This window comes from Eschrichtius robustus, chromosome 12, assembly GCF_028021215.1.
Source record: "Eschrichtius robustus isolate mEscRob2 chromosome 12, mEscRob2.pri, whole genome shotgun sequence".
Classification (NCBI taxonomy): Eukaryota; Metazoa; Chordata; class Mammalia; order Artiodactyla; family Eschrichtiidae; genus Eschrichtius; species Eschrichtius robustus.
In genome coordinates, this window is record NC_090835.1 from 56726974 (window position 1) to 56744154 (window position 17181).

Consider the following 17181-nt stretch of genomic DNA (forward strand, 5'->3'; position numbering starts at 1 on the left):
TATCCTGAAGAATGTTCCATGAGCACTTGAGAATAGTGTATTCTGTTGTTTTTGGATGGTGTGTCCTATAAATATCAAGTCCATCTTGTTTAATGTATCATTTAAAGCTTGTGTTTCCTTATTTAACTTCATTTTGGATGATCTGTCCATTGGTGAAAGTGGGGTGTTAAAGTCCCTTACTATGATTGTGTTACTGTCGATTTCCCCTTTTATGGCTATTAAAATTTGCCTTATGTATTGAGGTGCTCCTATGTTGGGTGCATAAATATTTACAATTGTTATATCTTCTTCTTGGATTGATCCCTTGATCATTATGTAGTGTCCTTCTTTGTCTCTTGTAATAGTCTTTGTTTTAAAGTATACTTTGTCTGATATGAGAATTGCTACTCCAGCTTTCTTTTGATTTCCATTTGCACGGAATATCTTTTTCCATCCCCTCACTTTCAGTCTGTACGTGTTCCTAGGTCTGAAGTGGGTCTCTTGTAGACAGCATATATACGGGTCTTGTCTTTGTATCCATTCAGCCAGTCAATGTCTTTTGGTTGGAGCATGTAATCCATTTACATTTAAGCTAATTATCGATATATATGTTCCTATTATCATTTTCTTAATTGTTTTGGGTTTGTTATTGTAGGTCTTTACCTTCTCTTGTGTTTGCTGCCTAGAGAAGCTCCTTTAGCATTTGTTGTAAAGCTGGTTTGGTGGTGCTGAATTCTCTTAGCTTTTGCTTGTCTGTAAAGGTTTTAACTTGTCCATGAAATCTGAATGAGATCCTTGCTGGGTAGAGTAATCTTGGTTGTAGGTTTTTCTACTTCATCACTCTAAATGTGTCCTGCCACTCCCTTCTGGCTTGCAGAGTTTCTGCTGAAAGATCAGCTGTTAACCTTATGGGGATTCCCTTGCATGTTATTTGTTGTTTTTCCCTTGCTGCTTTTATTATTTTTTCTTTGTATTTAATTTTTGATAGTTTGATTAATATGTGTCTTGGCATGTTTCTCCTTGGATTTATCCTGTATGGGACTCTCTGTGCTTCCTGGACTTGATTAACTATTTCCTTTTCCATATTAGGGAAGTTTTCAACTATAAGCTCTTCAAATATTTTCTCAGTCCCTTTCTTTTTCTCTTCTTCTGGGACCCCTATAATTCGAATGTTGGTGTGTTTAATATTCTCCCAGAGGTCTCTGAGACTGTCCTCAGTTCTTTTCAATCTTTTTTCTTTATTCTGCTCTGCAGTAGTTATTTCCACTATTTTATCTTCCAGGTCACTTATCCGTTCTTCTGCCGCAGTTATTCTGCTATTGATTCCTTCTAGAGAATTTTTGATTGCATTTATTGTGTTGTTCATGATTGTCTGTTTTCTCTTTAGTTCTTCTAGGTCCTTATTAAAACGTTTCTTGTCTTTCCTCCATTCTATTTCCAAGATTTTGGATCATCTTTACTATCATTATTCTGAATTTTTTTCGGATAGACTGCCTATTTCCTCTTCATTTGTTAGGTCTGGTGGGTTTTTACCTTGCTCCTTCCTCTGCTGTGTTTCTCTGTCTTCTCATTTTGCTTAACTTACTGTGTTTGGGGCCTCCTTTTTGCAGGCTGCAGGTTCACAGTTCCCGTTGTTTTTGGTGTATGCCCTCAGTGGCTAAAGTTGGTTCAGTGGGTTGTATAGGCTTCCTGGTGGAGGGGACTAGTGTCTGTGTTCTGGTGGATGAGGCTGGATCCTGTCCTTCTGGTGGGCAGGTCCACGTCTGGTGGTGTGTTTTGGGGTGTCTGTGACCTTATTATGATTTTAGGCAGAGTCTCTGCTAATGGGTGGGGATGTGTTCCTGTCTTGCTAGTTGTTTGGCATACAGTGTCCAGCACTGTAGCTTCCTGGTCATTCAGTGGAGCTGAGTTTTGGCATTGGGATGGAGATCTCTGGGAGATTTTTGCCACTTGATATTACGTGGAGCTGGTAGGTCTCTGGTGGACGAATGTCCTGAACTTGGCTCTCCCACCTCAGAGGCACAGCCCTGATGCCTGGCTGGAGCACCAAGAGCCTGTCATCCACATGGCTTAGAATAAAAGGGAGAAGGAAGGAAGGGAGGAAGGGAGGGAGGGAGGGAGGGAGGGAGGAAAAGGTAAAATAAAATTAAAAAGTTATTAACATAAAAAACAAAATAATTATTAAAAAAATGTTTTAAGTAATTAATAAATAAGAAAGTAAGAAAGAAGAGAACCAAACCGAAAAAACAAATCCACCAATGATAACAAGCACTGAAAAGTATACTAAAGAAAAAGAAAAAAAAAAAAAACGGACAGACAGAACCCTAGGACAAATGGTAAAAGCAAAGTTATACAGACAAAATCATACAGAGAAGCATACGCATACACACTCACAAAAACAGAAAAAGGGGGAAAGTATATATATATATATCGTTGCTCTCGAAGTCCACCTCCTCAGTTTGGGATGATTCGTTGTCTATTCAGGTATTCCACAGATGCAGGGTACATCAAGTTGATTGTGGAGATTTAATCCGCTGCTCCTGAGGCTGCTGGGAGAAATTTCCCTTTCTCTTCTTTGTTCGCACAGCTCCCGCGGTTCAGCTTTGGATTTGGACCCGCCTCTGCATGTAGGTCGCCTGAGGGCGTCTGTTCTTCGCTCAGACAGGACGGGGTGAAAGGAGCAGCTGCTTCGGGGGCTCTGGCTCACTCAGGCTGTGGGGAGGGAGGGGTACGGAGTGTGGGGCGAGACTGCGGTGGCAGAGGTCAGCATGCTGTTGCACCAGCCTGAGGCGCGCCGTGTGTTCTCCTGGGGAAGTTGTCCCTGGATCACGGGACCCTGGCAGTGGCGGGCTGCACAGGCTCCCGGGAGAGGAGGTGTGGACAGTGACCTGTGCTTGCACACAGGCTTCTTGGTGGCTGCAGCAGCAGCCTTAGCGTCTCATGCCCGTCTCTGGGGTCTGCGCTGATAGCCGCGGCTCACGCCAGTGTCTGGAGCTCCTTTAAGCAGTGGTCTTAATCTCCTCTCCTCGTGCACCAGGAAACAAAGAGGCAAGAAGAAGTTTCTTGCCTCTTCGGCAGTTCCAGACTTTTTCCCGGACTGCCTCTGGGCTAGCTGTGGCGCACTAGCCCCCTTCAGGCTGTGTTCACACCGCCAACCCCAGTCCTCTCCCTGCGATCCGACCGAAGCCGAAGCCTCAGCTCCCAGCCCCCACCCGTCCCAGCGGGTGAGCAGACAAGCCTCTCGGGCTGGTGACTGCTGGTCGGCACCGATCCTCTGTGCGGGAATCTCTCCGCTTTGCCCTCTGCACGCCTGTTGCTAAGCTCTCCTCTGTGGCTCCGAAGTTTCCACCCCGCCACCCCCTGTCTCCGCCAGTGAAGGGGCTTCCTAGTGTGTGGAAACCTTTCCTCCTTCACAGCTCCCTCTCACTGGTGCAGGTCCCATCCCTATTCTTTTGTCTCTGTTTTTTCCTTTTTCTTTTGCCCTACCCAGGTACGTGGGGAGTTTCTTGCCTTTTGGGAGGTCTGAGGTCTTCTGCCAGTGTTCAGCAGGTGTTCTGTAGGAGGTGTTCCACATGTAGATGTATTTTTGATGTAACTGTGGGAAGGAAGGTGATCTCCACGTCTTACTCTCCCGCCATCTTGAAGCTCCTCCTGTAGAGTTTTTGAGTGTAAATGTGTCGTCACACAAGGCCTGCCTTCCAGCAGGGCATCACCGGGGGCTCCTCACCTGCTGTGCTCAGGGCCAGGACCACCACAGTGGGGAGGGCAGAGGACAGGCACAGGTTGGTTAAGGACCGCATCTCCAAGTCACAATAACTGTCTTAACTGAAGTTGTAAACTAATTACTCACATGATATCCTGTGAATTCAGGGATCTGAGACAACCACAAATCAAATCTCTGCTCACGTAGATTAGAATCTAGATTTGAAATTTGACAAACCAAAGACTGTGCTGATGAAACACAGAGAGACCATTACAGAGGGTGAAGTTTGTGTGCCATGAGGTTAGCGATTTTCTTAACAGGAAAGAGGGAAAGGGGGTAGCCATGTAATTTACAGGATAAAAGGGGATAGGGGTTGAAGACTGCAAAAGTATACTTGGGTTTATCACTTCCTATGACGAGTTTGCTAAGAATCTTTGGTGCTCTGGAAAAGAATTTGAACGCTGGCCTACATAATTTGGGGCTCAACCTCCATGACGGAAGTAAGGGAAATAAAAATTCAGGAAACAGAAAACATACACACAAAAACTAAGAATAGCTACAACAACAGAACAACCAAAACATATATCGTTAATACGAAAAAGAGTACCCCGGGCAGTGAAGTAGGTAATTTTAATATATTCAAAATGACCTGAGAACGGAGTAAAACCCATATGGCTCATTACTATACGCTGCTTTAAGGGGCAAGCCTGTGCCTTTGGCTAATCCCTGTTTCTCAACCTTGGCTGCACATTGAAATCACCTTGGGAGCTTTTAAAAAAAAAAAAAAAACTAACTAACACCTTTCTTTGAAGAGAGAAACCTGTGCACTGGTATTTTAAAAAAGATTCCCAGATAATTCTGATGTACATCAGGGGTTGAGGACCACTGATTTGGCCTATGTGAGAGATGAAGACCAAATGCACTTCAATCAGCAGGGCAGAGCAGAGGTTCCACTGTAAGAATGTGATGAGTTGAATTTCATCATCTGAATAGATCTGACCAGGGAAGATGTGGAAGAAAAAGATAACACAGAAGAAATCGCATGAAGCCTTTATCACTGAGGCACTGGACAAATAGGTCCACTCTGAAAATCACGGGGTACTAACAAAGAGTTCCTTAATACATTCAACAATATGGTCTGCTGAGTCCAAAATAAGAGAAAAACAAACAGTTCAGATTTTTCACAGTAGTATATCCAAAAGTATGGATATTTGTTATATTTGATATTTTAAATCACCAATATACCCAACACTCAGAAACAACTTCTGTTAACATTTCTTCATAGCTCTCTCTCTCCATACTATTAGTCATAATTTTGGTTTAAACATTTATTTCGTAACTATCCCCCCTACCATACTTAAACTCCCTAAGGATGCAGACTGACTTGGTTTCAACTGATTTGGTTTCAAAATTAACTAATTATGGAATTAGTTAATTTTGGTAAGCTCTTCTGTATTTTTTAAAAACTTAATTTAATTAAACTAGGGATCAGGAAATTTTTTCAGTAAAGAGGCATATGGTGAATATTTTAGGCTTTGTGAGCTCTGTTGTCTCTGTTGCAACTACTCACATCTACTACAGCAGCATGAGAGCAGCCACAGGCAACACCTAGGTAAATGGCCATGGCTGTGCTCCAATAAAAGAGAGACAGGCAGAGGGAAGGATTTGACCACTGTAGACCATCAACCCTGGATGAAAATGATATATTATGCTAGTCTCTCATATCAATCATGCATCATTATTGTCACAAATTTGTGTATATCATTTCTAGTACCATAATTTTTAAAACCAATCAGACTCTGTTGACATCTAAGTTTTTGACAATATTTTATATTATATACAATGCTATGTCACATCTCTGATAATTTCCTTAAGACACATTCCTACCAATAGAGTTGCTAGGTGAAGCAGTAGCCACATTTATGAATTTTTGTTAATTATTTAAAATACTCACAAACCCCTTTCCTGACATCATGCTCATCTATATTCCAAGCCAGCAGTGTAAATATCTGCTTCTCCAAAGCCTCATCAACATTATACATCATATATGTTTTCTTACCCACAAATACTTTATTATGTACACGATTAGAGTTCTATGTTTACTTTTTCTTATTAGATGACATTTATATACAGTGAAATAAACAAATCTTAAATACAGCACTCAACAAAAGCATACACCTGTGCAACACAAATAAACAAAATACAGAACATTAAAATCATTCCAGAAAGTTCCTTTAAAGTCCCTTTCCAATCAGTACCTGTCCCACTAGCACCCCAACACTGCCACCGTCGTTTGGATTAGTGGAGCCTATTCTAGAGCACCATGTAAATGTTGCCTGTTCTAAAATATAATATTTTTTAAAAGTATGTACTCTTATTTCTTTCATATTTACATTCCACCCAGAGAGACAGTTTTGAGATTCATCTCTGTTATTAACACTATAACACTAGTTTATTCCATTTTACTGCTGACTAGTATCCACTGCATGAGTATACCACAGTCTACCCCTTCTCCTTTGGAAAGATACCTGGGTTATTTTCAATTTTTGGCTATTTGAATAAGCTACTATAAGTATTAATTGTACAGAAATGAAACATAAGTTTCATTTCTTCTGGGTAGAGTTGCTGGGTCAGCGGGCAGGTGTATGTTTAGTGAATGCTATCAGTGTTTTCATGGTAGCCATTCTGGTAGGTATGCAATTCCAATTATGTAAAGGTTACTATCTTCAGGTCCCTGAAATTCTGTTCATTTTGAATCTTTTTTTCTCTGTTCTTTAGATTGACTATTTCTATTGATCTATCTCTAGATTCATGACTCCTTCTGCCATTTTTATTCTAAAGTTTTTACACCAGATATTGTATATTTTCAGTTCTAGAATTTTGATTTGGGTCTTTTTTATTGTTTCAGGTCCTCTTAAGAGTTCTTGTCTTTTTATTCATTGCAATCATATTTTCCTTTACATTCTTAAACAATTACAATGTCTGAGATAAAATCCTTGCCTGCTAATTCCAACATCTTAGTAATCTTGAAGTTAGCCTCTGATGATTTTTTTTAAAGAATGGGTCATATTTTCCTGTTTCTGTGTACACTGAATAATTTGGCATTGATCATGAATATTGTGAATGATACCATATAAAAAGTCTGGATTCTGTTGTTTCTCAAGAATTTTTTTTCCTTTTTCACTTAAGCAGTCAATTTTCTTTGCTGAACTCAAATGCAGAAACCTGTCTCCCTGGCAATAATGTATAGTGGGTAGCAGCTCAATTTTTGGTTCAGTTCTTTTAGCCTTAACTAAGCTACCTGTCATGTGCCCCATATGTACTTTAGGACTGAGCCAGGGTTTATGCACAGAATTTGATGCTCCTCTTCTCTGGCTTGATCCTTGTTGGGATTTATGCTCTTCCCCTTCCCTCCATGTATAAAAATGTATAAATAAACTGCCAGGGCCTGCAGTTACACCAAACCCTGTGCTTGGTTCTTCAAACCATCAAGACCAACTTGTTTTTGTTTTTGTTTTGGTTTTGGTCAGAGTCTCAGCCACCCTACAGGGCAGAGAGTCACCCAGTCCTACTCCTTTCCTTCAATGTTTGACTGCCCTCTGATTTCCATCTGCTTTTGTTTACCCTCCAATGCCTTCAGGTAGTTGTCTTTAATATATTGTTTTTTACAGAAGGATGTGTGTGATAAGAGCTAGTAGGCCAGGCCAGAAGCAGAAAGTCTCCATTACAAATTTTTAAATCATATCAAGTTTACAGGTTACATATAGTAATACTGGGTGTGGTTTGCAATTAACCCACTGAAAGTGAGAGCATGTTTTATAACATACTTAATAATATGTAATTTATCAGAAATGTATATGTAATTTATCAGGAAGAAGCTTTGTGTCCTTTGCTCATTTTTTAAACTGGATATTCACTGATTCCTTACAGATAGTAAATATTTATATACTAAGGATATCAAATCTTTGCCACATATGTTAGAAATATTTTCCTAGTTTGTGATCTTTCTTTCTATTATGTTTATAGAATGTAACACACAGAAAAATTTACCTTTTCTATATTTATAGTTTTGTTGTATTATAAAATATAACATAATTCTTTATAGGTTTATTTTTTAAAGAAATATATGTTCATTATAGAGAACAATCTATAAAAATAAAAAAAATCACCCATAATCCACACTCTTCTTCCCACATCCCTTTATGGTTGTTTTTAAAAGTTGGGTATATGTGCTTCCAGTCATTTGGAAGTTTGCTTAACATTATCTGCTGAAGCTGAAATTATACACATCATATGACCCAGAAATCCCATTATTAAGTACATAAACAACAGAAATGCATGCACACAGGTACCAAAGACCATGAACAAGAATGGTTATAGGGGCATTATTTGTATAAAACCGGAAATGACCTAAATATCCATCACAGCAGAATGGATGAATAGCACATTTCTATCATGGCACTACGTGACAATGAAAATGAAGGAACTGTTACTACATGCAAGAACACGGATGATTCTCACAAAGTTGAGTAAAAGAAGTCAGACACAAGAGCACATACCATATGACTCCATTTAAATTAAAAAACAGGCAAACTAATCTATGCAGTTTGTAGTTTTCCTCCTTATGGGAGGAGGAAAAGTACAGTGTTTGGGAGGGAACACAAAGAAGGCTGGCTTCTGGTCACTTCTGTTTCTTGACCTCAATAGTGGTTACACAGATACGTTTACTCTGTCATAATTCATCAAGCTATGTACTTATAATTTGCACATACAGGACATATAAAAAGCTTATTTCAAGAAAGTAATGTTTTCATTTTGGAGAATATGAAAAAAAACTACACGTAGGAAAAGAAATAACCTATGATCCACCTTTTTCCTTCCCACATTTCCAGGTATTATTATTAAATTTTGAATGTATTTTTTTCCCTATATGAATCTATCATTTTGTTATAATTAGGATAATACTAGGTATACAATTTTATATCATGCTTTTTTAAACTCAGCATTATGAACGTGTCCAGATTTGTTAATGATCCTTCATAAAATTAACTAGTAATTACCACATAATATTTTGAGTGTATTTTTCATAAGATTAACAAGGTAATAAAAATCAAGAAGACTTTCAATTTCACTAAAAACTAAACATCAAAAAGTATTGTTTTTTTTTTTAATTGGGGTATAGTCGTTTCACAATGTTGTGTTAGTTTCTACTGTACAGTGAAGTGAATCAGCTATATGTAGACATATATCCCCTCTTTTTCAGATTTCCTTCCCATTTAGGTCACCACTGAGCATTGAGTAGAGTTCCCTGTGTTATACAGCAGGTTCTTATTAGTTATCTATTTTATACATATTAGTGTATATATGTCAATCCCAATCTCCCAATTCATCCCGCCCCCCCCCCTTCCCCGCTTGGTGTCCATACGTTTGTTCTCTACTTCTGCCTCGCAAACAGGTTCATCTGTACCATTTTTCTAGATTCCACATGTATGCGTTAATATACGATATTTGTTTTTCCCTCTCTGACTTACTTCACTCTGTATGACAGTCTCCAGGTCCATCCACATCTCTACAAATGACCCAATTTCATTCCTTTTTAAGGCTGAGTAATATTCCATTGTATATATGTACCACATCTTTATCCATTCATCTGTCGATGGGCATTTAGGTTGCTTCCATGACCTGGCTATCATAAATAGTGCAGCAATGAACGTTGGGGTGCATGTCTTTCTGAATTATGGTCTTCTCCGGGTATGTAACCAGTAGTGGGATTGCTGGGTCATATGGTAATTCTATTTTTAGTTTTTTTAGGAACCTCCATACTGTTCTCCATAGTAGCTGTATCAATTTACATTCCCACCAACGGTGCAAGAGGGTTCCTTTTCTCCACACCCTCTCCAGCATTTATTGTTTGTAGATTTTTTGATAATGGCCATTCTGACCGGTGTGAGGTGATACCTCATTGTCGTTTTATAAATTATAAAAATAAACATTAAGTTCAACATGTACCTCAAATTATTATGCTATGTGAGTATGACCACATTTTTAATGAGTGAATGGTCTACAGTGTATATATGTTAGGGCTACAGCCCCCAAAAAGAGTGTTACAGAAAACAGCATTAGAGGTGTTCCCAGAAAATGAAGTGAATAATAAAAACTGCTTAAGCTATTGGAAGAAAGTAACTTTTCAATCTAGGTGAAGGCAGGGATAAATAATACATAGCAAACAAGATCCGTAACTAAAAAGCAGTTAACTACAAATAAACTAGCACGTAGGCCAAAAGGACAAGTACTAGACAAAGCATATCATCACCTACCAAATCCACCACTCATGTCTGACACAGCACCAGTGTGCTGGGCAGCCACTTCCAACTCATCAGAGTCAGCACAGAGAAACGGTATTTGCTGCCTTTGACCACTCGTCACTTTATACAAATGGCTAATTTAGCCTCTTCACTGTGGTGTGAGACCAGGTACCCAGCACCAGATACTGCAGCCAGCAGTACTGAAGGACAGTTTGATGAATTAACAAATCAGTGTAATCATGATTTAATTCTGGAATGAAAGTAGTCCAGGTGGAACCTTAAAACCAAGGAACAAAAATGTCAGTCTTTATCACTGTCCAAATTGACGTGTATCAAACGCACACCAAGAGAATTGACACTTACACAAAAATATTAGAAAAATACCAGAACCACCACAATTGGATAAACATTCGCCTCCTTTGTCTCCCTTGAAAAGAGTGACGAATTTTTACTACCGTCCAATACAGTGGCTTCAAACTTAGACGTCTACCAGACACCTCGAAGTTCATGTCCAGAACTAGACTCCTGATCTATCGATCGCCAAAAACTAAAATAAAATAATAAAATTTCTCCACACACAGGCTTCCCCATCTCTGTTAACCACAACTCCATCCATTACTTGCTCAGGACAAGTAACAGGGAGTCGTCTTTTTCTCTCTTAACTCTGTCTTCAAAATACACCCTGGGTGCGCTCATTCTCACCATCTCCACCGTTACCACCCCTCCACTTCACCACCCTCTATCAGCTGGACCATCACAGTCACATCCCTAAACTGGCGTCCCTGGTCTGCCCTTGCCCCATCCCATCTACACTTAACGCAGCGGCAAGTGATGCTAGCGCATCGCAGATCAGACCCCGTCTCCTTCCACTGCTCTAAGCCATCACTACCTTTCATTTGGCTCCTCAGTGCCCACAAGACCCTGATTCTATCCACTGTCACCCTCCTGAACGCTCACTTCCCGCTCTCCTCCTCACTCATCCCACCCTAACCACAGGGACCTTTCTGTTGCTCCTCAAACATGCCAGCCGCATCCAGTGCCTCAGCATCTTTGCACGTGCTACTCCTGTTCACATCATTCCTCCCAGAGATACTGCACCTCACTCCTTCACCTCCTACAAGAATTCTGATCAAATGTCACCGTCTTAGTGAGACCCATGCTGACCACCTACTAAAAACTGCAGCCCCTTCTAACACCAGCACCCTCCCCACTGCCTTACCCAACTTTATTATTCTCCAGGTCACTTATATTTACTTATAATAACTTAACAATATTTACCTCCCTCCTTCACTGAAATCTAAGGGCTTTCATGGCAAATATCTTTGTCTGTTTTATTTACTGTTCATATAATGGTGACTACTAAGTGGGAAATACTCAGTAAATGGTTTTGAATGACCACGTTCCATATAACCCTAAGGGTCCATTCAAGTGCCTAAGAGAATCTGAAAATTCCGTTTTGGCTTTGTAAAAATATATTTTTAGTCATGTAATAATTGACCAACACTAAAACATATGCAAATAGTATTATCAAATGCTAACACATTGGAGACAGCCAATATAATAAAATATGATGCCAGAAAAACTTGCTTATGGGCCTCAGAACAAAATTTCTATTATATCTATTTAATTGAACAATACTCTGAAAATCTGAGTAAATCATAAGAAATCATTACTATTTAGAACTGCTTCCTTATGTGATTTAGGATTTACTCTATATTTTGCATCCCTCAAAAAACTGAACCACAAAAATTAACTGGGAGATACATACTAGGCAACAACTGTTATAACATCTGATTTCAAATTTGCTTCCTGAAAATAATAATTGTTTTCATGTACTGACTCTGTAAATGTAACAAAATCAGTAACTTGTAATAATACAACAAAAAATACTGCTTTTATCTGTTTTAGACATTACAGTTTGAAACAAATTCTAGCCTCATCCCAAAAAGAACTGATTATTTTTTAAATAGTTCTAAACCTACCAATCTAGTGCATTCCAGGGTTCTGTACAAACCAAACTTCCCCTTTATTCTCCACAGACATACAAGATTTCTATAAGAATGTATTTAGTAAAAATATAACTATTTGTGTGTATTTGCAAGAAGTTTACCAGTCACAGGCTATGATTAGAATCCCAATCACAACTCAAGGATCATCAGATAGCTTAAATGAAGTGTGATCTCGTACTCAGATTTTATATACAAGGGCATGGTACTGTTTAAAGATGATACTTAGTTTTGGATTAATTGCTCATAAGATGAAAAGATTTAAGTCTATTACAGCAAAATAATTGGAAGTTGAATAGCCAGGAAACTAGGAAAATAATACAAACTTGTTAATACTGATAGAAGTTATAACTCACATTTTTATTAATAATACTCATTTTAACAATATTTCTAAGTTTCAAGCCATGTAATTTTTTGGTTTTGTGTTCAAATGTAGACTTTTCACTCTTATACCTTCAGAGATGAGTTGCATAAATCAGTTGTTAAAAACACTAGATTCATCTGCTCTGACAATATTCCCTGCTAATTTAGTCAATTAAAGATTTAGCTGAAAGTGGGGGGGTGGGTGGGTGATGAACTGGGAAATTGGGATTGACATATATACACTAATATGTATAAAATGGATAACTAATAAGAACCTGTTGTATAAAAAAATAAATAAAATAAAATTCAAAAAAAAATTTTAACTTAACTTCTAAAACTAAAACATACTGCACCTTTCTTTGTGAAAGAAGAACTAGCCATTTTATTCAAGAGGAGTACTAATGTCCAATTACAGATAATTTTATTACAAAATTGCCATTATTCAGAAACAAGACCAATAAGTCAAGACAATCATTAAGTCCTACAACAGAAGTGTGAATTAATAAATGTAACTAAGAACTACTAAGTCAATGAGCAATGACCATATCATATACTTTGCTCAGTTGTTTTAAAAATCATTCATCTGTACTTGTGACTGACAGAGGTCTATTATTCATGATGCCACTGGCATGACATCAGGCCCAACAGACATACATAATAACTTTGATTGAACACATAATTATTTAATTAAGTATTATAAAGTTATTAAATACATAATAACTTTTACTGTGTCCATGTGCAGGAAAGAGTTACCATGGCAGGCCTGACACCGCTCTCCTTAGAAAGGCCTGCTTACAAGGCTGGCCCTTAGCTGGCGTCAGAACCTGGATTTGGGGAGCGTTCCCACCATTCCCTAATTGATGAGAGCTGCTCACTGTGCCTAAACTGTCTGGGTAAACCACGTGGTTTATGTTCAACACCTGCTTTCCTTCTGGGAGTCTGGAATTTTGGTACATACTATGCAGAGGCTGCCACGTGACCGACTCCCAGTTAAAAGTCTGAGGACCAAGTCTCTAACGAGTTCCCCCCGAGACAACATTTCACGCGTTGTCACAATTCAGCCATGGTGGAATTAAGCTCATGCTGAGTGACTCTACCAGGAGAGAACTCTAGGAAGCTTGCACCTGGTTTCCTCTGGACTTCGTCCCATGTGCCTTTTCCCTTTGCTGGTTTTGCTCTAATAAATCTTAGCCATCAGTCTGACTATATGCTTAGTACTATGAGTCTTTGTAGGAAATCACCAAACTCAGGGGTGGTCTTGGGGACCCTGACACAGTCCAGTGTAGGTCCAAAGAAGAGGACTTGTGCCTTAAATCTCTTTAAATTTCTTAGAATATATAACATACTCTTATACATAAAAGATACTCATATTTTGTGATTTTATATATTATCCTCCTAACATATCCAAACCAGTCTAAAGATGTGTTGAATCTCTACTTCAGTGTGACTTAACATTGGTGAACCGGTTAAATGGCAAAAATACATATGATAATACATGTACAATTCAAACAACAAATGAAAAGTTTTGGGCAGGTTCAAGTAACAGAGTTGGATAGAAGATTGATTACTTTGACCATTTACAGTCTGCAGCCCTCCAATTTGTTTTAATGATGTCTTGATAGTTCTCTGCCTGCAAATATCCTAAAGAATATCCTAAGCATTCTTAATTTGAATTTCTTTTTTTGTTAATTCATCCATCTTTGGAACTTAGCAAAATATAACATATTTCAGTTGTGTTTGACTGATAAAGACGGCAGCCATTTTATTAAGCTTCTGTGTTATTTAACGACAGTTCTGTGATGTGTCAAATAAACAATCCATGCTTCCTTATACTTTATACAATTCCTTTAGAACCAATCCTACCTATTGGCCAGTAGATCAAAAAGACTGCCACAGAAAACACTGATACAAAAGAAACATTGAAATATGATAAAAGAAGGCCCAAGGGGTGAAAGGAGTGAGTAGGAGAATATATCCAGGTTAAAGAAAGTTCCAGGCCACCCCTGATGTCAAAGTACTTTTCTGGTCTTGATCTGTCGTAACAAAAAGAAAAAAGGGTTCTTCCTATTTTTAAGGCAAACTTCTTTACTCAGCATAGAGATGTTATATCAAATGCCAATTATGCATTTCAAAAAAGCAAAGAAATCCAATGAATTTTTACAAAACACAGCAATTCAGTGACTCTTTTTCTTATGAAGGCTCTATTTCCAGAAAAAAAAAAATTTATAGCACTAGAATGCATACTTTACCATTATGTATGACAAACAATATTTTTAAAAATATTCCTAACATAGAAAATATAAATCATTAAATTAGTGAAGAATCAAATGCATGGGAAAAGTCACAGAGTGGGAAGTAGCCTCCAGAGGTCATCAAACCATCCTCCTAAAACACCACACATTGGTAAGTCCCTGATTCAAGAAACAGCAATGATTCCACCATCACACTTGATGGAAGGGGACTTCTGTTTTGGCTTTTGGGAAGTAGGGGGACTGATGGGAGAAAGGCAGAGACTGGCCATTCTAGAATTTTTCTTCCGTTCCATTCCCAGTGTATTCAGCATTCATTGTGTTACTTTGATCGTTTATTTTAGTGGCTCTACTCACTGCCACTAATACCACTGGCAAAGGAAGAACATTATGAAGTTTTCTATTTAAATCCATTGTTCAATTGCCTTTCTTTTGATGTATGCTTTACCAACAGAGTTTATAATCTTGTGAAAGTTTACGTAGTAGTGAGATACAGATTCTCAATTCTGTATCTGATCCCCAAGTCACGCCATCTTTACTCATCAAATCAAAACTAAGTTATAAAGGAAAAAGTGATGAGCATTCTTTTTCTCTTCAAAAGGAAACAAAAAAAATCTATTTTATAAAGACAAAGATTCTAAAGTTGACACCAGTTTAATACAAACACTGCTTAACTGTCACCCAAAAGCTGAGATTTTCTTGTTTCAGGTTATAATTTTCATTACATGGAAATGGCAAAGTTACCATGACTTCATAAAAATTAACTGTAGAATCAGAATCATGTAATTATAGATAAAAGTTAAATTTCAGAAGTATCAGGGGATATAACAATGAAACATTCTAAACATTATCCACTACTTAAGACAAATTTTAAGTGTGTTTAAACATAAGGTGAAATGTGCAATGCAGACTAAATCAGTGTAGAGTAAAACCCAATAGTGTACATATAGATAATGAAGGGATCAGGGAAGCTGGTTAAAACTTATAATGAAGAGAGAACTAGTAAGAATATAGCAACCTGGCTGAAATTGATATTCATTAGGGTACTCTTCACATCAATAGGGAGCATTTGGATGCTGTGGTCTTTATCAGTGTCCCAGCTGGTAATGGTTGAAGGTTAATGCCTTACCCCATTCTGTTCAATTTTCTATCCTAATTAGCCCTCCAAATCTATAGCTGTGAGCACCAAGTGTCTGTGCTCAAAAGAAACTAATTAATGCTAGCAAATTAGATCAAGTCCAAAGATCCAACAGCCAAACTCTTAGTTAAATGCTCCTTGTTAATAGGAAGTGTAGCTGTCAATAACTGCTGTTGGTGACTATAATGAGGCATCTTTTTTTTTCATTGAAAGTGATTTCATTTCTCTTTGTCACTGGAAAAGCTGTTCCATTCCCTTCACAAACCTAAGTTGCTGGCAGCCTGACCCAATTCTTATGATCAGCCAGGTTGAAATGACATGAAAAAAAAAAAAAAAAAATCAAACAGAAAAGCTTTCCTACATAATCATGTTTCAGGCATTTAGCAGAAAATCAGATCACTTATTAGAATTTCTGTATCTTTACTCAAGAACTGTACAATTAGGATGCATAATGCTTTTATGTAAAATCCTATAATTATTTAATAAAATGAAGGCTATAAATAGTAAATAAACCACAATGGAAGTGTTCTGATTCTAAATTCTGTCTTATTGTTCAGTTTAAATGTAGCTGTTCTGCTCCCACTTGAGCAATGCCAGTTTATGTTCTCTCCTAATTCACATGGTTAAACAGGAAGATCATTCTTTTATAAAATAATCAATTTTAGATTCTAAAACACTGTTTTGGACCATATGGCCTGACAAAAAATCAATATATGATTATCTATAAAAATTCAAATACTCAAAGATCATTTGTTATAACGTGTTCTAGTAGGGACAAATGCATTGAAATAACTCAAATGGATCTCAAATTTTAAGATGCTTTCGGTCTTCAGAAGATTTTAAGTATGGTAAAAAAAAAAAAAAAAGTCAACATCCTAAGTAACTTAAGTTTTTATAAAGAAGCAAAAACGAAACATTTTCTTTTCTGTACCATTACAAAGTAATAGGTGTGTAACACAAATATTTTAAAGTTATACTCTATTTCTTTCATTTCAAAGACCAAAAACAAAGTTTCATTGTCTAAGAGCAAAGCAAAGGTAGTTCTGAAACCCAAACTCGACCATTTCACATTTTCATCTGAATCATGTAAGAAGTCTATAATTGAATTATCTAGCTTTCTTTCATTCTAGATATCAGAATAACGTGTTACAAAACCCTATAATTTTATTATCCATTTTTAAGTTTTATCCTCCCTCACCTGAATCAGGATATTTTTTTAAAGTCCTATGAAGCAGGTGGAGGGTTACCTCTTGAGACCATCAGCATGACACCCGCTGACGCCAGGTGTGCACTGAACCCTCCCTGCAGGTGCCAATGGAGTAACTTCTCCTGACATCTGGGGGTGGGGGAAAGGAAGGTGCTCTGATTATACAACTAATTCATAATGAAAGCAAGACCATCAAATGATACTAATAAATTACTGATAACTTGTTAATAA

The 17181-nt window shown here is 37.8% G+C and overlaps 1 protein-coding gene across 4 annotated transcripts in view; it reads right to left on the minus strand.

Moving 5' to 3' along the window:
* Nucleotides 1–17181, minus strand: part of CMC1 (C-X9-C motif containing 1) — an 80223-nt gene that overhangs the window by 41064 nt on the left and 21978 nt on the right. The window contains exon 3 of one of the 4 annotated variants that reach the window (XM_068558261.1): nt 3490–3630. The exons of the other annotated variants lie outside the window; for them this stretch is intronic. Coding sequence (XP_068414362.1) covers nt 3490–3630 — 141 coding nt within the window. The remainder of the gene's footprint in view (nt 1–3489; nt 3631–17181) is intronic. 4 annotated transcript variants of the gene reach the window in all.